General features: G+C 38.0%; 1 protein-coding gene across 4 annotated transcripts; it reads left to right on the top strand.

Moving 5' to 3' along the window:
- The first annotated feature begins 4,430 nt into the window (after nucleotides 1-4,430).
- Nucleotides 4,431-23,927, top strand: LOC109008757 (histidine-containing phosphotransfer protein 2-like). Of its 4 annotated transcripts, XM_018988975.2 has the most exons (11): nucleotides 4,431-4,591; nucleotides 4,855-4,940; nucleotides 13,851-13,994; nucleotides 18,100-18,160; nucleotides 18,470-18,553; nucleotides 19,835-19,914; nucleotides 20,432-20,562; nucleotides 20,666-20,734; nucleotides 21,975-22,046; nucleotides 22,749-22,821; nucleotides 23,581-23,927. In XM_018988975.2, the coding sequence occupies exons 2-11, from the start codon at nucleotides 4,857-4,859 to the stop codon at nucleotides 23,626-23,628; spliced, it is 846 nt and encodes a 281-aa protein (XP_018844520.2). In that variant the 5' UTR covers nucleotides 4,431-4,591; nucleotides 4,855-4,856; the 3' UTR covers nucleotides 23,629-23,927. The 4 variants fall into 4 exon arrangements, with proteins under 4 accessions (XP_018844520.2, XP_018844523.2, XP_018844522.2 ...); XM_018988978.2 differs by lacking the exon at nucleotides 13,851-13,994 and having other exon boundaries at nucleotides 4,432-4,591; XM_018988977.2 differs by lacking the exon at nucleotides 18,470-18,553 and having other exon boundaries at nucleotides 4,432-4,591.
- Nucleotides 23,928-24,665: the final 738 nt, after the last annotated feature.

The following is a 24,665-nucleotide window of genomic DNA, read 5'->3' as shown; positions in this document are numbered from 1 at the left end:
TGGTGTACAGCTGCACCATGGAACAACACATTGGGCATCTTATATTAGTTCTACACCTTATCTACATATTGTTTGTTTGCTAAACTATCCAAGTGTCAATTTGGGGTAGCCAATGTTGATTATTTGGGTCACATAGTTTCTGGAGTGGGTGTTAAAGCTAACCCAAAGAAGGTACAAGCAATGGTGGAGTGGCCAACTCCAGTTAATACTAAAGCCTTGAGGGGCTTCTTAGGCTTAATGGAGTACTATCGGAAGTTTATACAGGGTTATGGCCTTATTGCAGCCCCACTCACAACTCTTTTGCGAAAGAATGCTTTTTCATTGGGATGATATGGCTAATGAGGCTTTTTAGAAACTTAAGGCAGCAGTCTCTACCCCACCTGTGCTAAGGTTACCCAACTTTTCACAAAAAATCATTGTTGAGTGGGATGCAAGTGGATGTGGGGTGGGGGCCGTATTAATGCAAGAGGGCCAACTTATTGCTTATTTAAGCAAAGCATTAACGGGTACAACTCTGGCCTCTCTACCTATGAAAAAGAACTCCTAACTTTGGTCATGGTTGTCCACAAGTGGAGACCCTATTTATTGGGCCAGACTTTCATTGTTAAAACGGACCAACAGTCACTCAAGTATCTATTAGAGCAAAAGGTGGGCACAGTGAAGCAGCAAAAATGGATCACAAAATTAATGAGCTATGATTTTACTATTCAGTATAAGTAAGGGAGGGAAAATAAAGTGGCTGCTGCCCTCTCCCGAAGGCATGAACCAGATCTGATTCAAGGGGGATTTATGGGTCTTCTCACATTTCCTACTCCTATGTGGATAAATGAACTCAAAGCTACCTATGCAGCATCTTCCGAGTTGAATGAGATTATATAGCAGCTCACTACAGGTCAACAGGGGCCTAAAGGTTATGTTACGAGGCAATGGTTACTCTTCAAAAAGGGCAAGTTGGTCATTGACCCTCAGTCATTGTTCAAGGCTAAGGTCCTCAGTTATATTCACTCGGATCCCCAAGCAGGCCACTCTGATTATTTGAAAACATATCAGAGAGCAAAAAGAGATTTCTATTGGTAAGGAATGAAGAAGGACATCAAGCAGATGGTCTGGGAATGTGAAACTTGCCAAGTAAACAAAACTAAAACCACTTTACCCCTGGTCTTCTCCAACCCCTTCCAATCCCCTAACAAGCTTGGGAGGAGATCTCACTCAACTTTGTGGAAGGTTTACCCAAATCCCAAGGGTTCAATGTAATATTGGTAGTCATTGATAGACTGACAAAATATGGCCATTTTGTGGCTTTGGCACACCCATATACAGCTGCTGGGGTTGCACAATTATTCTTTAAGAAAATTCTTAAATTACATGGGTTGCCTAAAGTTATTCTCTTGGATCGTGATACCATCTTTCTTAGCATTTTTTAGAAGACTTTATTTCAATTGCAAGGATCTGTGTTACACTACAGCTTAGCCTACCATCCACAAACCGATGGTTAGACTGAAGCCCTAAACAAGACCTTGGAAGGCTACTTACGTTGTTATGCTGGGGCTAAACCTCAAGGCTGGGTACAGTGGTTACCCATGGCCAAGTGGTGGTATAATTCTTCATACCACACCTCGACCAAAATTTCCCCATTTGAGGCCTTATATAGTTACTGTCCACCACGACTCAACTCTTATATTCCTGGGACAATACTCAATGAAGCAGCTGATTAACATTTAACTACCAGAGACCAAATCAAAACTCTACTCAGACACAACTTACAGCAATCTCAACAAAGAATGAAATTCTATGCAGATAAAAAAAATCAGAATGTCAGTTTATGGAGGGAGATTGGGTTTACCTCCGCTTGCAGCCCTATCGGTAGAGCTCCATCGTGACACGTCACAACCTCAAGTTATCGCCCAGATCTTATGGCCCATTCCAGTTATTGCAAAGGGTAGGGGAAGTAGCTTACAAGCTTGATTTACCAGTGACCTCACGCATTCATCCGGTGTCGTTTCTTGCTTGAAACGTAAACTGGGAAGCTAGATCTGCCCTCTTCCCACACTTCCACCCGTCAATAAGGAGGGGGAAATGCAACCTGAGCCCGAGAGCATCGTTGACAGACATATGAAACGACACGGGGACAGAGCCATCACAGAAGTCTTGATCAAGTGGATCGAGGCTTCCTCGGAGAACAACAATTGGGAGCCACTCTCGAAGATGAAGGACCTGTACCCGCACCTTGTGGGCAAGGTCCTTTAACGGGGGAGAATTGTTATGACCCCATGGAGAAGAGAGGAGAATTACATAGGGGTCTAGGGTTCACAAAGGAGTAATGACGATGGAAGACACAACTGAGGACTTTGAGAGTTAAGTGTTAGGAAGATAGTTGAGTTGAGAAGCCATTCCAAAACGCAACGTTCCACTTGGCTTGAAGCATCAAAACCCACAGCAGCAGTAAGGAGCAATGCACCGTTTCATGAGGACATCAACACATTTCAATGTTCCAAAGTGCACCGTTTTATTCATAGTTAAAGTGCACTGTTTTGTTTGTTATTTTCTTTTACATGTTCTAGAACCTTGTAAGGATTTTTCTTGCTTTATTTCTGTTAGAGTCATGACAAGTGTCCATATGTTATTGCTTTGAGTAGTTACTCCTGCGTGTGTATTAGAATTAGGAAATTCACAGGAAAGAGCATCTGAATAATTATTACAAATCTGGATAGAAGCTTTTGGAGGTTAAGTGGCCATCGAAGAATCCTATATCATTCATTTTCTCATTTCTTCGTCACAAACATTTCCACAAACAGAACACTTACATTCATTCCTACATTCCAAATCCATACTATCCTGCATTTTTACAGCCATTACACAACCATATTTAACAAAGTCATTACAAATTTGTGTAACTGTCAATTAACTAAATTGGTGAGATTACTAAAATTAAGTGATTATGTGCTGTAATACATGGATTGAAAACCCTGTACGATTACATTATGTAGGTGTTCTAGTTGGTGGTTTTGAAGATGTTTCGCCTAAAGCGTGGCTTGGGATCCTCATCCTAGTTATTGATTTTTCAAAGATGTAATTATCCACTCAAAGTCATAACTAAAGTTGAATGTGTCGAACTTTCTTTGCAATTTCTTTAATCTTACATTGGATTAGAAAGCGACGGGCTTGAGAGACTGTTGGTCTTGAGGCTTGAGAGAGAGAAGGCGAGAGAGTATTTGTGAGTAGGGGTGTAACTAGTTCGGTGCAGTCTGGTTTTGAACATATTTTAGAATCAAATTGCCAAACCGATATATACTAGTTTTGAGATTTGAAAAAGCGATACTGCACTGGTTATACTCATAAATCAGTACTTCTGATTTTATTAATTCCAGTCCAGCTCGATTTGATTTTTCCGGTATGTTATATAGTATATATAATATATATATATTATAGTATATTATAATTTATAGTGATATAATATTAGTATAACTACTAATATAATAGACTATAATGATAATATATAGTTATTTATAGAAGATTTTAAATTTTAATATTATATTAATTAGTAATTTATCATATAATACAAAATTATTTTATATATAATTATATATGTTATATATAAATAAAAAATCATATAAAAAATATTTTATACAATATAAAAAATTAATATATATATATATGAACCGGTCCAGTCGGTTTGTTGTTAGAAAAAGGAAAATCGAAACCAGACCGATTTCGACCAGTTTTGAAAAAAATGGAATTGATATAAGATCAGACCGGGTTTGGTCGGGTCCGATTTTTTTTTTCACCCCTATTTGTGAGAGACCCGTGGGAAAGTAAGGAGTTACAAGTGAGTTTTATCATTAAAAAATGCTAAATGTACTTAAGAAAAATTTATAAAAAATTTACTTCTCTACATGTCAGTTATTGATAAGTTGAAAATCATAAAATTTGAATTTCAAAATTTAAATTTCAAAAGAAAACTAACAAAATAAATTTTATAAATAAAAGTATTAATAAAACTGTAAATACATGTAGTACTATTCTTTATCATTATATTTAGATATGTAGTAAGAATATTAGAACGCACACGTGTCTCTCTCTTGTTGGGCGTAGAACTCAAACTTCTCACCTCATTAGATTGAGCAACACTACATCTATCAAAAATTTGTCCCGAAAATTACATTTCATCTTTTTATTTTTATTTTCCTTTTTTTCATAGATTTTTTTAATGATCATAAACATTTAAAAAAAAATTTATAATATTATTAAAAAATACTTTCTTAATTATTAAATAAAAAAAATTTCAAAATACATTTTCAAAATAAACTTTTGAGACCTTTAGCATTTCTGCATTAGATTTTAAGATGTCCATGATATGAGACTAGGGGTTTTTTTTTTTTTTTTAATTTTATTTTAATTTTAGATTAGGTTTTGAGTCATTGAGTGGCACACTGGCACAGATGAGTGGGAAAAAGTCTGATATCATCCATACGCCTACGCTCCATTCCGTTCTTCCTCTTCTGCAGACACTCGAGACTCTAGGAAGATAATGGAGGAAGCACAAACGGCACCGTAAACTCGACGCGCTTCCCTCCGCTAACTTGTAGGATTGGTACATTCTCTGTGTTGTTGAGGGTTTTGGGTTTTCTGGATTTGAATTATCTGCTTAGGATTTAAGGCTTTTTCTATGTGATTATGAATTAAGTTTCAAAATTTATACAATTCGAGGTTTTAATTTTATTAGTTGGACAAACTCGGGTTCCATACAAGTGCTTAAGAATGTTTTGTGCTTTCTGAAGCAAGATTGTTTAGTTATGGTATAACAGTTTGTGGGTATTATAGACGATTTCTCATCCTTGAAGCTTGGTTTTACAGGTATGAGAAAATTTTTATTGACCGTGGCGTGGTTACGCATGTTGCCGTCTCTTCGGCAGATTTTTTCATCACTAGGAGCGCTGATGGTAAAACCAAAATTATCGTTTTATTTTTTATTTCATAAACCCCTAATAATCAACCTGGACTTGTTATTTAAGGTATAGTCTTAGTATAGAGCTTTAATGAGTTGTTTGCTTCATAGAAAGAAATTTACGTAGTCATTGGAAGGAAATGGGGTTCTCGGTCTCACGCTACTTATTTTTCTTGAACCGGTAAAGAGGCATTTTATTGATGAAAGAAGCGGGCATAACCCAAGTATTACGGAATGATATACCAGCTGCTGCACTGCCAAACGTCTCAAGGAATATGCAACAGAATTCCCAACAAACTTCCAGCAAATAATTTGTTATTTGTATATTCGTTTAGGGATAGTTCAATACTTTTTCATTACATAACTTAGTCAATTCTTTCTATAAATTGGTGACTGTACAGCGTAGAAAGGTAGACAAAATATATACAGAATTACTTTTTTCCCTTTCCTTGCTCTGTTTTGCCTTTCATTTGCGTTGAGCTAAGAACCGCCCAGCTCCATCTTTGCCAAATCTGACACCAAGTACATGGAACACATAGCACCTATGCAAACACTCTTCCAATCCCAATTTTTGTAGGAGATATTGTTATATAGTTTGCGCATAGCCAATGGGTCTTAGGGACAATGAAGAGTTAGGGCATAATCAGTGGGCTGATGACGATGAAATCTTTCATATTTCACATCCTCTGTCTTGAAACCCATATGTATTTTTGTTTTTGTTTTTTGATGATGGGGAGCCACCCCATGACTTAGCCCTTAGGACTCACCTATGGAACCTAGACTCTAGCACAACAACCCACCGCCATGGTCTCCCACTTAAATCGCGATTTGATCCCAGGGGGATTCGAATCTGTGACATGGGGCTCATTCACATAAGTTCGCCCTTACCACTTGGGCTACGCATGGGTGGGTAAAGCACCTTTGTATTCTATTAGCACAAGATGCATAAACTACACACAACACTGCAAACTTAAGTGTAACCACTAGCTAACACAAACTACCCTCATTAACACACGTCGTGGTACATACTTTCTATTCATCAAAGAGATATAACCGGCTTTATTTTTCTTATACTAGTACATAAATTAGTGTCTAGAAAAATATCATGGTAGTATTCTAATGTGATGTGGAAATGGAGTAATACAAATCCTATTTGGTGTAGTATAAGTTTAAGTTTGTTTTCACATGAAGTGGTGTGTCGAAAACATTTTGTTTAACAAATTTTATTTGGTGGCTGTGGTGTTTGACCCTAAGGATATGCACCTCAGGGTTGGGGACTTTGTTTTAATTGCGTACAAATTAAAATCGGTGGGAGATGCTTTTGAGTAATTTGTATGGTATGAGTGTAATTGAGGTGAGGTGGTTGAGATGGATGAGTGTCAAAAGTAGTGGGAAGTGAAAATTTTTTTTGCCTATGTACCTAGTTACAGGTTTTTATGATTGAAGATAATCGAGAAATTTGGCCAAGATTGTTTCTTCACATGGAATGAGTACAGTGGGAGGCAGTAAAGAATTTTGGGTTGTAACTTGGACAGTTTGTTGTAGCATATAGTTTGTGATGCTCCATATTGACTAATGAGTGTAGGTGGTGTATGGACGCCGCATTATTTGGGAGGGAGAAGTTATTGCTCTTTATAATGATTCAAATAGGCTCCAATTATATTATTGACTAGTCCTTTTGCAGTTGGGCGCATATGTGGCTTGGGCCTCCTTTGGGGCATTACATAGTTAGCTTGAGATATGATGCTGCATGGTAGATAAAAGGAAAAGAGATTCTTCTTGTTGACTTATTTGGTGCTTTATCTATCATTTTTTATGATTAGGAACCCCAGAGAATGTGCAAACAGAATATTTCTTTAATCCAGTTTAAACTTCAGACCTGTGTTAGTTGTAACGTGTTCTCATCACACGTTTAGGTAAATCATCAATTTTTTTACCAATGGAGCATGTCCCTTAAAATTGTTTGCCCCAGGGATTCGAAACTCGGACTTGGGATTGGGGGGAGGGGGAATAGACCCATGACCAGGGCCCTTACCCACTTGAGCCAACCCCTAGGGTTAGTTGGTACTTTATCTATCATAAGAGAATGTCTTATAGTAGATATATCTTTGGGTAGAGGGTGAGGTCGTTTTGGTTGCTGACAAGCATTTTTTTTTTTTTTTGATAAGTAAGAAAACTATATTGCTCAAAGAATAGGCCTAGCCCAGTATATACAATAGAAAGCCCTGACTAAGAGGGTGCTAGAGAGACTAGAACATCATGAAGGGCCATGCCATTTAAAATCAACAACAATGGCCCAAATACAAAGTGTGCTATAAAATAATGCTAACAAATCCTCTAACGTTCTCTCATTGTCCTCAAACGTCCACGCATTACGTTCTTGCCACAAGCACCACATGATACACATTGGAATCATCCTCCAAATTGATTTGATCTGATTCATACCTCCAATGTTTGGCCAGCTGGCCAGCGTTGCCACCACATTCTCCGGCATAAACCAAGCCAGCTCTACGCTACTCAATACCTCATACCATAAAGCCCTTGCAGTCTCACAATGCAATAGGAGATGGTCTACCGACTCTCCCCCTCCCCTGCACATACAACACCAATCTACTATGATAACCCTCTGCTTTCTCAAATTATCGATAGTGAGTATTCTGCCCAATGCTGTTGTCCACACAAAGAAAGCAACTTTGGGAGGCGCCTTGTGCTTTCAAAGTCATTTCCACGGAAACTGAGTATTAGGCTCTTGGGTGAGAGCCTTATAATATGAACGGACCGAGAAAACACTTCTCCGGGAGGGTAACCATCCCAAACCATCTTCTTGTTGATTACTTGGCTTCACAGAATACAAGAGGCTGTAAAAATCAACAAAATTGTCCATCTCTCAATCTTGTGCTGCCCTATTAAAGCTGATATCCCAATGAACTTGTCTACCCACCATCCCCATTACATCCGCCACTGAAGCCTCTTTAGCACAAGCAATATGGAATAGTGAGGGAAAACGGTCTTGTAAGTGGTGATTAACATGTAGCCCAGTGGTGATTAGCATGTAGTCTAGTGTAGAATTTAGATTGGTATCATCTGGAAAAAGGCATATCATCTGGAGAAAAGTATGGGAAGTTTTTGGGAACTTGTCATTGAAGCAAAAATCTTCTCCATCATGAGAGAAGGAGGTCTCATACGTATCATTGAGAGAGGTAGGAGGTTTAAACAGGAGGTGTTGATGGGCTTGAGCACTGCACAGTGGCTTGAGAGAGTTTTGGAGGAGAGTGAGATGGGTGTTAAAAAGGATTATTATTCATCAACAAGGGAGGGGTACCGGAGTTTCATAGCACAGAGATGTTCCAATAAACGTGGCAGATTCTTGGAGATTGCAGTGTATGCTGAAGGGGGTCGCCGTAGTCTCATTTTGATTCCTGAAGAAGAGGGAGGAAGGGGATGGAGAAGATTGAGGGAGGTGCTAAGGAAGGCCACTCTGCTGGGTAGAAAGTCCGCTGGGTATGGTGATGATATTCAGAGGAGGCAGTGGGGGAAGGAGACTCAAGTTAAATCATATAAAGAAGCTTTAACATCGACAGAGACATTCGTTGAGCCAAGGAAAGGGGCTGGCGGAGGAGAAGGGTCTCGAGGTCACCAGGGCTACTTTCGGGAAGGAGATTACGAGAGAGACATGCGGGAGGTACACTGCATGGTGAGGGACGTGCAGTGGCAGTTGAGGAACTTGCAGAAGGAAGTAGAAAAGGTGTTGCGTGTTGTCGGGGATGGAATGGGTCTTGTTGAAACGGGGCGTTTAAGGGATGATAAGGGGAAGGGGCAGACAATGGGAGGGCCATCTCATATGGGCCCTTATGGGCCAAAACAGGCCCGAGACCCGCGCGGAAGATGGAGGCCCATCTTCAAGACCCGAAACCTCTGGAGGCCTAGGGCAACTTCTGTGAAGGGAGGAGAGCAGCCGTCATCGATGTCGCAGCGCCATAAACAGGCTGAGGACATGCCGGAATCATCGTCGTGACGAACTCAGAAGTCGCCGACGAAGATACTGATCCAGCAGGAAGGTGAGAAGCACACGTCGGCGATAGAAACAAACCGAGAAGTGGTTCTTCCACCACCACAGAGCGTAGTTCTTCCTCCTCCGAGTGCACAGAACGTGTCGATGGGGAGTGGGGGAGGTGGTGAAGGTGCACAGAACGTGCCGATGGGGAGTGGGGGGGGTGATGAAGGTCCGACGTGCACTTCTGAGCCATACAATGAAGACGTATTAAGGAGGGACAGTGAAATGGGAGATTCGGCAAGTGAAGATTTATTCCTTTCGGATGAGGAAAATTCCCAGAGGCTTATTCAGGTGTCAAATAACTCTATGGATGAAGTAGGCCTGGAGGAACTACAGGAATTTCAAATTCAAAATCCTTTCCCGTTGAGTTGTCTCTTCCCAGATTAGTCGAATGCTTCAGATTGGGTTTTTAAAACAGTAAAAGATATTCAGGAAATTGTGGGATTGAAATGTGAAGGGTATGAGGAGCAATTCATGGCACTCCTCACGGCCATTGAAGCAGGCCATCAACAACAAAAGAAAATAGGATCCAAAAAACAGCGCGAGCTTAGGAGGTTGACATGGTCAATGAACTCTGAAGGTAGTTCTAGTAGGGAAAGGACTAAAGGAAAGGGGCTGGCCCTTCCCAAATGAAACCAAAAATAGTTTCATGGAATGTCCGTGGCCTAAATGTGTTGAGTAAGAGACTTCAAGTGAGAAACTTGCTGAGAGAATGGAAGGCGGACATTGTTTGTTTACAGGAGACGAAGTTGAAAGCTATCACCACAAGTATTGTAAGAAGTGTATGGAGCTGCACACATGTGGAGTGGGTATACTTGGCAGCTAATGGGGCCTCAGGAGGTGTTTTGGTGATGTGGGATCAAAGGGTAGTGGAGAAAAAGGAGGAGTTTATTGGGGCTTTTACGGTAGCATGCTCGTTTATGAGCGTCTCGGATGGATTTTTGTGGGCATTTGCAGGGGTTTATGGTCCAAATTCAGACATGGATCGTAGACTTTTGTGGGATGAATTAGCTGGAGTATACAGTTGGTGGGATCTTCCATGGTGTATTGGCGGAGATTTTAACGTAACAAGATTCCCTAGTGAGAGCTTTGGTAGTAGAAGACTACGGCCAGCTATGACTGATTTTTCGGAATGTATTTTTGAGTTGAATCTTGTGGATCTACCTATGGCGGGAGGCTTAGGTACGTGGGCTAATAATCAGACGTGGTCTCGAATAGATAGATTCTTAATTTCCCCTGAGTGGGAAAGTCATTTCCCTGAGGTTTGGCAAAAAAGAATGCCTAGATTATGTCGGATCATTGGCCAATTATGTTGGATTCTGGTGGGATTCAAAGAAGACGTAGGTATTTTAAGTTTGAAAATATGTGGCTGGAAACAGAAGGTTTTGTTGATAGGGTCAAACAGTGGTGGTCATCTTATCATTTTCAGGGCACTCCAAGTTTTATTCTGGCGGGGAAATTGAAAGTTTTAAAATAAGATTTAAAATTATGGAATAGGCAGTCTTTTGGAGACATTGGGGAACAAAAGAAAACCAAGACAAGGGAGATCGCTGAAATGGATAGGATACAAGAGTCCAGGTCTTTATCACAGGACGAAATGATTAAAAAATTAGAGTTGGTTGCAGATCTTGAGAGGATCATTCTACTAGAAGAGATTTCGTGGCGGCAAAAGTCGAGAGCACTATGGTTGAAGGAAGGAGATAGATGCACTAAGTTTTTCCATAGGGTGGCCAATTCTCACAGAAGATCTAATAATATTGAGATGCTGAAGATAGATGGGGCAGAGTGCAAGGATGAACAGAGAATTAATGATCATGTAGTTGGGTTCTTTGAACAACTACTTACTGAACAGGAGGTTTGGCGACCGAAGCTTGATGGATTAGCTTTCGACTCTATTGGGCCTAGGGATGGTATTCACTTGGAGAGGCCGTTTGAGGAGGGTGAGGTTTTCGAAGTGGTGAGGAAGATGGCCAAAGACAAGGCTCTGGGTCCTGACGGGTTTTCTATGGGTTTTTTTCAAACTTGCTGGGAAATACTAAAAGATGACCTCATGTTGGTGTTCCAGGAGTTTCATGAAGCTGGACATTTCGAGAAAAGCCTAAATGCCACATTTCTTGTTTTGATTCCAAAGAGAGTTGGGGCTGAAGAAATCAGGGATTTCCGACCCATTAGCCTAATAAATGGGGTTTACAAGATCATTTCTAAGGTTCTTGCAAAACGCCTTAGTGAGGTAGTGGGAAAGATAATCTCAAAGCCTCAAAATGCTTTTGTCAAGGATAGACAGATCCTAGATGCTGTCCTTATCGCAAATGAATGTTTGGACAGCAGACTAAAAGATGGTAGTAATGGGGTCTTATGCAAACTAGACATGGAAAAAACGTATGACCATGTAAATTGGGAATTTTTACTAGACCTTCTAAGGAGATGTGGATTTGGGGAAAGATGGAGATCATGGATCCGTTGGTGTATATCTACAACAAAATTTTCAGTGCTGATAAATGGAAGTCCAACGGGTTTTTTTAATAGTACACGAGGCCTTAGACAAGGAGATCCGTTGTCACCATTACTATTTGTCATTGTAATGGAGGCTTTGAGCAGAATGATTTCAGCTCTGGTTGCAAATGGGTGTCTGAATGGGTATTCAATAGGATCCCCGGGGGGAGGATCAATTAATATTTCACATTTATTGTTTGCAGATGATACTCTTATTTTTTGCGAGGCAGAGAACAATCAGATTCGTGTCTTAAAGGCCTTTCTCCTTTGTTTTGAAGCAGCTTCAGGGTTAAAAGTGAACTTGGATAAATCAGAGATGGTGCCTATTGGAGGTGTGCAACGGATAAGACAGTTGGCTAATACTCTGGGGTGTAAGACTGCTTCACTCCCTATGACATACCTTGGTCTTCCATTGGGATCTGTCTCACGAGCGATTCCTATATGGGATATAGTGATTGAGAAAGTAGGGCGTCGATTAGCAGGATGGAAGAGAATGTATTTGTCAAAAGGCGGTAGGATTACCTTGATAAAGAGTACGGTATCTAACTTACCGACATATTTTCTATCCTTGTTCCCTATCCCAGCAAGTGTGGCAGTTCGCATTGAGAAACTACATCGAGATTTCCTATGGGGAGGAATGGGGGAAGAATTTAAATTTCACCTAGTCAGGTGGGAAAATGTTTGTAGACCTATCTCTTCTGGCGGGTTGGGCATTAGAAATTTAAGAATCTTTAATCGGGCATTACTTGGAAAATGGTTGTGGAGATACCATAAAGAACCTAAGGCATTATGGAAACTGGTGATCGAGAGTAAATATGGAGAATTATGGGGGGGATGGTGTACCAATGAAGTGAGTGGGACATATGGTGTGAGTTTGTGGAAACATATAAGAAGAGGTTGGGGGGTCTTTTACAGGCACATAAGATTTTGTCTTGGAAATGGGACTAGGATCAAATTTTGGTATGATAATTGGAGTGGTAATGGGGTTTTAAAGGATCTATTTCCTATTCTTTTTAGGGTGGCAAGTGATAATGATGTATCCGTGGCGGAAGTTATGGTAATAGCGGGGGAACAAATTCAATGGAACATTAATTTTAGCCGGGCAGCACATGATTGGGAAGTTGATAATTTCGCAGCCTTTTTCAGCCTCTTATATTCTCTCAGACGCAGCAATCATCAAGCTGATAGGTTGTGGTGGTTACACACGGGGAAAGGCTTATTCTCGGTTCGCTCGTATTATAAATCTTTATCACAAGAACAGCCAACCCAATTCCCTTGGAAAAGGATTTGGAGACACAAGGCGCCCCTCAAAGCAGCGTTTTTTGTGTGGACTGCTTCTTTGGGTAAGATACTCACAACAGATAATTTGAGAAGACGAGGAGTGATCATCGTTGATTGGTGCTGCATGTGCAAGAACGAGGGTGAATCGGTGGATCATCTTCTACTACATTGTGATATAGCTAGAGGGATATGGAATGAAGTATTCAGAAGATTAGGCTTGGGATGGGTTATGCCCGAGTCCGTGGTGGAGATGTTGGCTAGTTGGACAGATTTAAGAGGTAACAAACAGATCAAGGCTATATGGAAGATGGTGCCTATTTGTGTCATGTGGTGTCTATGGCAGGAGCGTAACGAACGGACTTTTGAAGACAAAGAAAGATCAATAGAGGAACTAAAGGCTTTCTTGTTTAGAACTCTATGTACTTGGGCTAATTCCGTTAACTTTAATGGCCAAGATTTCCATGCTTTCCTTATTTCCAATGTTCCTACTTAGCTAGGACATTCTTTGTACTGAACATGGCTTTTGCCTATTCTTTTATTAATATACTTACAATTATAAAAAAAAAAACAGTCTTGTAAAGCATTATCACCACACCATATATCTTTCTAGAATTTAATCCTGGACCCATCACCCAACTGAATACGAGTGTGCCTAAGAAAAGCCCCCCAACCTCTTCTAAAATGTTTCCACAAGCCCACTCCATTAGTACCTCTAACTTCTTTGGTGCTCCAACCCCCCCATTCGTCTCCATATTTGCACCCAATCACCCCTCTCCACAAGGCATTGGGTTCCTTCCCATATCTCCAAAGCCACTTGCCAAGTAACGCCCGATTGAAGGTCCTTACATTTCTAATGCCCAAACCACCATTGGATGTAGGACAACATACTATCTCCCATTTGACCAAGTGAAATTTGAACTCCTCTCCCAAACCTCCCCACAAAAAATCGCGTTGAAGTTGACAAACATTTAAAGTGACGCTAGATTATGATATTCATTGCATTTCTTCGTTTTGGTTGCTAACAAGCATTTAAAGTGACCCTAGATTATGATATGAATTGCATTTCTACTTCAACAGTCTTTTATGCCCTGTACCTGCATTCAAGATATTGGAGGAGTTCCAACCATGAGAATGGTGTCAACACTTCAAAATAATAAGGCGGGACAAATAAGACTGTATACTGTAAAGAGAGTCTCATCTTCTGTGTCAACTACTATTCAGGTTTGAATTTTGGGTACCATTTCTGTAATTTTTCCATTCTTGTTGAAATTTCTAACTTGCCTTGGTGTACAGAGGTAGGCTTTCGTCTAAACCACTTATAGTTGTGCTTTGTTTTACTCTGTTGATGCTCCACTCTAATCCATGTTTGGCAATAATTTGCAAACATGGTCAAACGCCAATGGACCTTCAGAGTTTTGATGTTAAAGAAGATAAAGTTTGGTTTACAAGTGTGCCAAATGAGTGGCAATCAGTTCGTGGATAAGAACTGCCACTTCCTTTTGCTTCTGCAACTGATCACTGTTATTTGGTTAATTATATATGTTAATTGGTAGTTACATAAGATGAATCATGTGTGTTTTTGCTGTTTACGACATGACATGCCTCTCATGGTGTCAATGGCAAATGCTGGCCTTTTAACACCAATGGATCTATGTTCTTTATAACCACAGTCGCTACTCCTTGGCTGGACAAGAAGCATACAGTTAAGGGAATGGATGTCTTACTGGTATTGTTGAGTTTAGCTATTTACCACATCATTATTACTTGACAGACGCAAAATAAACATCAAGTGATACCAAGATGTGAAATTTCTGAATGACTGTTCCCAAGTCTTAAAGGTTTTTCCTCCTAATGGTTGAACTCTTAAGAATCAAGATATGTTTTGTGGTTCCTTATTGCTGACCTTTGGGCAAACATCTGGTAATTGTTTTATCTATCTTCTTTAGGCTTTTACCTTGGAGCATATGTGAGGTTTTGTTCTGTGTTTATTGGGGAACATCTATTGGAACAAAGTAGAAAGAAACTTCACTGCTCATAAGGTCCTTAAATATGCTGATACCAGTGTGCCTGCATGAAGATCTATTTCCATTATTCTAGAAGAGTAATGTTAGATACAGTCATGGTTTATGCAAGTACCGTGCACGTCATTTGAAAAAGAGTGGATTCCATCATTAAAAAATTAAATTTTTTCATGTGGGTCCTATATTTATTAACTTTTTTCAAAATGAGTATGCGGCACTTACGCAACCCATAGGCCTTGATTGTAAATATCATTTCTCATTCTAGAATAGTTTCACACATTAAAATTGGATCATACAACCCACATTTTCTTGGATTTGGATTTTTTAGAGATTTTGTATGAGCTCTTAAGGCCTAGAGTGGGAGAGAGATAGACACATAAAGTGGGTCTTACACCATTTATCAAGTATTTAATGTTGTCCAAGAAATTTATTTGGGCAGCTATAAATGTTATGAGACTCATTTTATGTGTTTATCTCTCTCCTACTTTAGGCCCTAAAGTCCAAATAGGAACTCTAAGGAATCAAAATCTCATTTTCTCTATTGTGTATAGTGCACTAGATGATGTGTAAGCAATCACCTGCAACCCACAGCACACTGTAGATTTACTCCTTTTTTGTCAGGTACGCTTTGCATATGAATGAATGCATGAAGATTGATTTATTGAATTTGTAGTCAAAGCTGAAAATCTTTTGCTCAACGTAGTTCCTATGAGATGTGGTATTGTCTATGTACGAGTAGTTTCTCTAGCTGGAACATTCGACCTAATTCATTTGTCTGCTGTCAACATGCCGTTTTAAACTACTTTTACGCCCTTCAATAACAATTAACCACCTAATGATTCTACTGTTTTTAGAAAAATCTACACAAGATTATCAATTTTTTTTTTTTTCTAAACGTCTTATAATAAATCTCTAAAATATAAAGCCTAAGCCCTAAGATTCCTAACCCTGACTACTTTTAAGATCACCTCAAACCACAACTCCTACTGCCTCTTGGGGTGGTAGGAGCAACTTCGAGTGAGAGATGGCCGTAGACCACCCCGACAGGGTGGATTTTGGGTGGTTTGCAGCCACCCTAGGCCAGGTGGGTGGCCTGTGACCATACTTGTCTGGGTGGGCAGATTAACCGTTGTTGGGGTGGACTACCACTGGTATGTCTTTTTTCCAAGTTTTAATTTTAGTTCTTTTAATTTTTAGTATATTGAATCAAGTGTAACTGTGTAGGTGTTTACATTTATCATTCGGTACAAAGCTGATGTATTAGCTTTACTTGTATTCATATTGCATTCCAATCCTTACATGAAAAAATAGAAGTTGTTGAGATTCATTCATGGATTTTTGTAGCGTAGCTCAATGAAGTTTCACTTTTAAGAATTAGGAGTGTTTGGTTGGTCAATAATACAGGGATTTTTGGTTGGTCACTTTTAATCACTTCGCGTTTAATCTTGAGTTTGAAATTCTTTGCAATTAATTGCTTGATCCAACTCTCAATAGATCCACTTACTATGGAAGATCATGTTCCTCTTCAATTCAAGTGAAATGTTGTAAATGTAAATCATGGGATATTTTGGTCATTTTACATGTTACCATAATGTGAAATGATTAAAGTAGCTCATGTTTTTATACTAAATGAATAGTATCTATTTCACTTGAAATAGTAAGGGTTCTTGTCGAGGTACGATGTGCGTATCACTTGGCATTAATGTCATGTGTTAACTAATTAAAATTCAACCTATGGCAAAAAGATAGCTAGCGGCCTTGTTAAAAAGAAGGGTTAAAAACTTATAAAGGTTTTATTATTTTGCAATTTTTTTTTTCATTCTAACCCTTCATTTTGAAACTTTTTGTAATTAATTCTTCCAACTATCACTAAAACTATGCGGGTTACCATGCATAAGAATGTCATGGAAAAATTATATTCTCAAGTTGGTGTTTATAGCACACATAATAAAGTAATTACATGAAATAATTTGATATGAAAAATAAATTTTAAATTTTATAAATTAAATTTTATCATTTAAGTTATGCAGATAGTGTGATCTATACATCGACTTAAAAGAATAAAATAACTCATATTATAAATATAAAAACTATGAATATTATTGAAAAATATGGAACAAGTTACTCCTAGATAGTTCATGGACTCTCAAATTATGCCAATTCTTGAGTAGCTTGAGCTAATCCAACTATCGCTAGTGGCTGTTTGGGGACCTCCAGGGTGGCACCAACCATCCCAAGGAGGTGTCGACTGCCGAAAATGGGGGGTGGTGGTTACACACCCCTTTCGTCCCCCACATTTCCTCTCGCAAGTGGAGGATCTATTTATTTTCTATTAGTTAATAAATATTTGGATTTTTTATTGTTTTATTTAAACGTGTTTATAGTTTTTAGGCCTGCACACCGTCCAACCTGCACTGATTATTGCCCCCACCCGACCCAGTGTCCAGACCAACAAAAAAAGAACCAACCCGATTTGAGTCGGGTCAACCCGTCTACCAGTTGAAAACTTAAAAGTTGTTTCCAGGCCTTGAAGATTTCTTCGTCACATCTCATCTTCACCACCAGCGTGTGTGCGAGCGTGTAAGCAAGAAAGCACTTTTAAGTTTCCAGGCCAGTAGTCCGGTGATGCGATCCTACGTTGCCTTCCGATCCTTGCTTGATCGCCTCGAGAATACCACCACCAACGTTGACGCCCGTAACTTCCTCTCCCTTCTCCAGAATCGCTTCGCCTCCTCTCCTTCCAAACTTGCCACCGATTAGTTATTCCACTCTTTCCATTTTCATATCGACGCGATGGGTATGAGTTGGGTCACGTGATGTATTTCTTTTTGTTGTGATGAATTTCTGGTTGCTTGGTGGACGAGGGCTACCTTGTTTTTCCTTTGTTTGAGGCAGTGCTTGTTGGTTGTTGGAGTCGACAGTGATGACGAATGGAGTCGACGGTGATGACGAAGAGAAGTGGGGAGGGATGGCAGCGAGGGTTTGCGATTTGGGGAGGGATGCAGACGATTTGAGATTTGGGGAGGTCAGTCGGATCGAAACCGACAATTAGCGGGTTTGACCCGCAAGTTAGTTCAACCCGCTTTTATCGGTCGGGTCGGGTCGGGTCGGTTCGTGCGGACGGTGTGGGTTAAGGACTTTTCTGCACAGCCCTAATAGTTTTTGTTTTATTTGAGAGATTTTTATTTCCTCTTTTTAAGAAAAGAATCTGGGGTTTTAAAATCATTTTTGGATTTTTAAAATGCTTTTTAATTTTTTACAACTTTTGTAATAAGGTGGTTAGTGTGCCCTTTTTTGCCGTGCAGGATATTGGTTATGCCTTTGTGGTTCTAACCGGAGTTGGACGGATGGACTTGATTGTAAAAGGTTTTAAAATCAAGAATTAAGGCCTTGTTTGTTTTCCAAAAACATCTCATCTCATCTCACTTCATCATTACAACTTTCACAAATCCCCACACAAAATAAAATAAACAATTCAACTTTTTCAAATCCCAAAACAACAATAATATTAAAAAATATATTCTAACAATATTTTATTCAACTTTTTAACTTTAATCTCAACTCATCTCATCTCGGTAGATATCAGTTTAGATTTAAAAGTTATCCACAATTGTATCAAACCGGACCGGTTAAACTTCTAAACCAAATAATATAACTAGTTTTAATTGTTTGCAGGTTGGCAAGATTTTGGGTCTAGAAAACCGGTTCTAAATTTGACACCTTCTCCTTCGAAATTGGAGTACATATTCTTTCACAATGGTAGCTTTGAATTTCAAGAAACGAATTTCAAATTTAATGTTTTAAAATATTCTTGGACTTTCAACATTATTTATAAATAAATGCTCCTTCCCCCAGGCCCCTGCCAACAAAATCTCTTTTTCTTTGACAGTTTTTTCTTTTTCCTTTTATTTTTTTGGGAGGGAGGTGGTGTTAAGCACTCAATGTCAATGAAATAGAATTGGTTTTCTTTCTTTATTTCTCTCTTTTTTAGTAAGTACTTAATGGAGTAAAGCGTCCATTATATTTGTTAAGAACACATATGGAAGCCCAAGAAGACTATGATCTGGTGCATTTTCTTTTAATGACTTGTGCATTTATCCCATATTCTGCCATTAATAGAGTTCATTAATGGAGTTCATTTAAAGCCATTGTGTAATAATGTCATTAACCCAATGTTCTACTTAATTAAGAACATATTTACCAACTCAGTTATGTATTAATGAAGGTGAAGACAAGTGCAAGAGTTCATCTTTTCTGTGTGTGCGCGTGTTCTTTAAGAGGTGTTTTCATTTTCATTGACATTTATTGCATTGTAATAAATTGAGTTGTGTTGTATTTATTGAGCATTAATAATTTTTGAATAATTTCTTGCTATATTTATCTCTCAATAAAGGAGTAATCTTTTCCAATTAAAAGAGAGAGAGAAGCAGCATTTTAAAATTGAGGTGTATATTAAATACATATAAAATTAAATACCGTGAAATTCAGGTATTATTTCTATATATCTCTTCTAGTTTACAAAAAAAAAAAATTTATAAAGAAATCATTATCTTATTTTGAAAATTAATAAAACCAGCACAACATTCTGATTCTAGTCTAATAGAATAGAATTAAATATAAAAATGGAATTATTGTTGGAAAAAAATAGCTATGCCGTTTCCTTTGTAGCCACAGAAAAACATGCGAGCGCGTAGCTATTACAACAGTGAAGTTGTCTTTCAGAGTTGTCTTCGTAACTGCTGGGAGTAAAGGTGTTTGTTTCCATGTATGGGAGAGGGCAGCTCTGACTGCCAAAGCTGGAAGAAACTGCCAGTTTAGAAACATGATAGTCCTGACAAAATAACAATAGCAATGCCACATTCAAACTAAAACGCTCGTTATCCTCTGCTACTCTTGCTCAGAAACAAACCCAAATGAGACTGCTCTGAAGACTGACACATGGCTTAAATGTGGGGAGGGGTCGCTGCTATAAATAGAGGGGGTGTGGCACTTCATCTTGCACACAACTGACTTCTTCTGGCTTTCCTTGCTTTCTTCTAGTTTTCTCTCAAGGCAAGAAAATGGCGGAGACTGATGTCAAGCAACAAATCAAGGACTACGTCCAGACCATGCATGAGCAGGTGTGCTCAAATCCGGTTTTTAATCTTTGATTAAAGACCTCGGTTTTGATTTTTTTATTTTTCAAAAGCTTGGTAGGTTTTTTGTTTGAATGTCAATCTATTAGTTTGAATCAGTTAAAGGTATCAGATTGTGGGATTTTGTTTGAATCTTGTGATTTTACTGTAAATCAATAACTTTGCTACTTAATTCCTGTTTGGTAGCTGGCTGAAAACCCATGAGAGAACAAGAACAAAGAAGAAACTACTCGATCAAGTCATGAAAAAAGAGTTGAATGAGCTGCTAAAGTGAATTTTCTTGGTCTAAAAATGAAATAAAATTTTTCAAGAAACAAGAAGGCTGTTTCCGCTTCCACCAAAAAGATCCTTTCTCCTTCTGTTTAGTATTTTTTTTGGGGGGAGGGGGGGCTGTCAATTTGAGAGTGTGTTATAGTCAACTATATGAAAAAAGTTTGAGATAATTTGCTAATGTTGTTGATAAGTGAGCTTTTGATTTTATCACCGAGCATTTTCCTTGCAGGGTATATTGGACCACAATTTTGAGAATGTGCAAAATTTGCAGTGCCAAGAAAATCCTCACTTTGTTCTGGAAATCATCGACATGTTCTGCCGTGATGCAGAAATTTGCATAGCAGAAATGGCCAAATATGTGTAATTTTTTTTATATACCAAATCTTCTAATGGTGCCTCATTTCATGCAACTGTTTTTCCCCCTATGTTCTTATCAGTTTTGGTATATTTGATCTAAAATCAGGGATGAGCCTGTTGTAGACTATGCCAAGGTGACTGGTTTTATCCACCAACTGAAGGGAAGTAGCTCAAGGTACTTCAGCATTTTGAAAACTAGCTCTGTTCACCTTCTCTTGTTTGCATGCGACCAGTTAGTAGAGCTTCATTTAGATATAATAAAAAATGAAATTAGCTAAAAGAATTCAAGTTAAGAAATTTACGTGCATTGCATGGGGCGGATCATGCATTAGTCAAGAACTTTCCAATATAGACAGGAGTGTGGGGCTTAACACGTGTTAACAACGGTATGAATCGTGAGTTCGTTAATATTTTTCCGTTTTAGACATACAAAAGAGATCATTAATTAAGAAGTATATGCGGCTGGCACACGGTATGGCCCAAACAGTTGGAGCAATCATTAGTTATGCCAATTCCATACATTTTATACCAAAACACGGGGAGCAATCATTAGTTAGACCTTTTCTTATTTAGCATATGATCGGATCTGTAAAAGTCTAGGAACAATCTCATCTTTTATAGTTTTTCCAATTCAGTATGTACGTAGCTTGGCATGTCATGCATACCCAAATTTGGAAGTACCTTGAATCGAAAATTAAAAGAAATTGCATGTGGACACGCTCATACCTGCGCGTGAGATTTACTTCAGTTCTTTTTCCCCTTCAATTGATCATTTCCGACACACACCTAGAAGAGGCGACAAACTACTCTTTCTTGCAACACTTCTATCTTGGGGAGGACCCTTTGTTGAATCACAACCAATCTTGTATTCTATTACTGCCTTAAGCAACCTTGTTATGGCCTTCCCCCTTTTATCATGATGCCTTCTCATAAATCGGCTTGAATATGACTTTGTTGTATTTGTTGTTTTTTTTAATTGTGAAGTAAATGTTATTAATGCATAAATAAAACCAATAAAATGCTGCTTAATATAGTTTCACTTGGAAGTAAAACGCGGAATGATGGGCTAAGTAAAGAAGTTAGTAGCTGCAAGTCTCTAAAATAGTGATGGAACTTTCAGCATGATTCTATGGATGACATCATGAACACATGATATTGCATATACATATATATAAGGGCGCCATCTGAGCTGTTCAGTTGGCAGTTTTTTATACTCTAATAAAGTGCAAACCCACAGAGTAGGTTTCATATGGAATAATGCTTTATCATCCTTAATCATGATGCATTAAATACGATTACAAGTATTTCATCCCATTTATACAGGCCTAACTGGGTGCTGCTTTCTTCCCATACTATAGTTGTATTTATTTGTATATTGACTGTATCTCAATCTTATATGGTGTAATGTAATGAAGCGTCGGTGGTTGTCGGATTGTCGTTGCCTGTCGTGAGCTTCGAAAAGCTACTGAAAACAAAATGAAGGAAGGGTATGAAGTCACTTTTCATTCCCGCACTATTGCATTTTTGTTTTTTTACAAAGTACCACTCTGTTCATTTTCAAACAAATAGTTTTTGAGTTCTTGCATTCTTTTAATAGAACACATAAATGATTGAAATGCTTGTACTTTGGTTCCCGATTCCCAGGTAAATGCAATTGGATACAAGTCTGATGTTATGTTCAGGCCAAATCACAACTATTTGTTGCCCTAACTATTGTGAAGTTTCATGTAACATTTGGATGTGAAAGGCTGGTTTGTAGTAGGTCTAGGGCAGCTCTGTTGGTCTTGTCAAGCACTTGTGTATATAGACAAGTGACCATGAGATCATCGGTATAAACATTTTTAGCAATAGAACCTTGGTGCCCAAGTATCCTTGTCAAGGTGCCATTAACCTTATACTTTATGATTGATAAAGGTTTACATTTGACCTCATGTATTTGCTAATGTTACGTCTTCAGCTGAACAACCTTTGCTTGTATTAGTACGAAAATAAGGCCAAAGTTTCAAGATGATGAGGTCATTTTATATCTGTCCTACTCTTAACTCCATTATGAAATCTTTAGTGCAACAATGCAAAGTGTTTTTAACACAACTCTCAGTGCTCCTAGCATCTTCTTATATCTTTATACATCTAGCTAAAACGTTTTTTTCTTTTATAATCCTCTTTTAAGCTAACCTTTCTGCTTTTAGGTGCCTTGAAGCCTGCAACAAGATCAAACGTGAATACTTCGTTGTTCGTGACAATCTCAATGCCATAGCAAAGGTAATACTTGGAATGAACTTTGACCTGTTGGGTTTAGTATACATGTTATATATACGTCTAGTGAATATCTTATCATATAGATCTGCTAAAAAAATGTGCAAGACATAGATATGGGTGCAAGTTAATAAACAAGAAAAATACCCTAAAATCTTCATAGCACGAGTCTCTGGAATCTACAGAGAAAAGAGAACTTTGAAAGGGAGATGATATAAAAAAAAAAACTGTTTGGTAAGTCAAAGCAGCACATCTTTGATGCTTAATTCCCTCTATCGATTTTACAATTCCACTTGCTTGTTTCATTTGAGTTATTTGATTTGGTAATGGTATTAAAATGGCACTTTTGTCCCTGTAAGGGGTGGATGGATGTGGTCATGGCTGTGGGTTTGATTTGTATTTTGTATTGAGCTATTTAAAAAGTTTTTACCAACTGTTTTTTTTTTTTTTTTGACAAAATGATGTTGCTTCTCTTCTAAAAGAGACAACTTCCAAACCTATATATGTGTGTGTGTGTGTGTGTGTGTATCCTTGGATAGATAAAATTTTGTGTAACAGATTCATGCTTGGGGTACTTGAAGCACAAGGATTTATATTCATCAATTCCTCAAATAAATTAGATCCCTTCAATGATCCAGTAGTCCAGCTACTTGAAAAAATCTATTTCCTTGTCATCTTTGATTTGGTTTTATCAATATCTGTTGTATTACTTCTTAGTACTTGCAACTTTCTCTATTAACTTTTTCTATTCCTAATCATGTACAGATGGAGAGGTCAATCCATACTGATGACGCCATGGCAGGCATCTTCTGAAGATCTGGTAGTATTTGTGCTGTCAGCGCCGCATCTATTGAATATCAAACTTTCTGTTAAGCCTTAAGTAATAAGCTCATCTATAAGTGAGAATGGTGTCTGTGTGATAGTCCAGTGTCTTGTTCCCCAAGTAAGCAAATTCACTATAAGTGAACATGGTGTCTGTTTCTGAGCAGTCCAGTGTCTTGTTTGTTCTGTTATCTGTTTTCATCAGTGCTGTCTGTATCAGCTACTGTACTAAAATATAAAAGTGCTTCCTTACCTTATTATCTAATGCCGGGGTTTGAGTAATTAGTTTACATCTGTGTAATCCACCTGATTTCTGTTCTTTCTTATCACTGGAAAACTCTTTAGTTCGTTCTCGACAGAAGAAAGAAGGCCCTGTTTGGATATATAAACATTTTCATCTCATTTCATTTCATCATTAATATAACTTTTTCAAATTTTCATATAAAAAATAATAAACAATTCAACATTTTTAAATCTCAAAACAATAATAATATTAAAAAATAATATTCTAACAATATTTTATTACCTCATTTAAAATTATTTTATATCATCTCACTATTCAAACGAGTCTAATATAATAGCCCACTAATCAGAGACTTGAGGTATAGCTAAATTTATTTCATGAATAAATACTATAAAAAACTAGTTATTTAACTCGTTGTATGATAAATACAACCTTTAAAAGTGTGTTAATGTTAAGATATTCATCTCCAAAATGTGGTTGAGCATTTTTAATTTTTATCACCTTACTTTCCTTTTTGTCTATATAACTTGTAAGCTTTTTTACCTTTTAACATTCGATAACATTTTATGAATCTAACGTTTGGATACAGAAATGATTTTATCTCATTTCATCTTATTATTATAATATTTCTCAATTCTTACATAAAATATGATAAATAATTTAATTTTTTAAAATTTTAAAATAATAATAATATTAAAAAATAATATTTTAATAATATTTTATTCAACTTTTATCTAAAATCATCTCATCTTACTATCTAATCAGAACCTAATCTATGATACAA

Source organism: Juglans regia, chromosome 14, assembly GCF_001411555.2.
Source record: "Juglans regia cultivar Chandler chromosome 14, Walnut 2.0, whole genome shotgun sequence".
In the NCBI taxonomy this organism is placed as follows: domain Eukaryota; kingdom Viridiplantae; phylum Streptophyta; class Magnoliopsida; order Fagales; family Juglandaceae; genus Juglans; species Juglans regia.
This window is presented reverse-complemented; position numbering and strand designations above follow the sequence as displayed.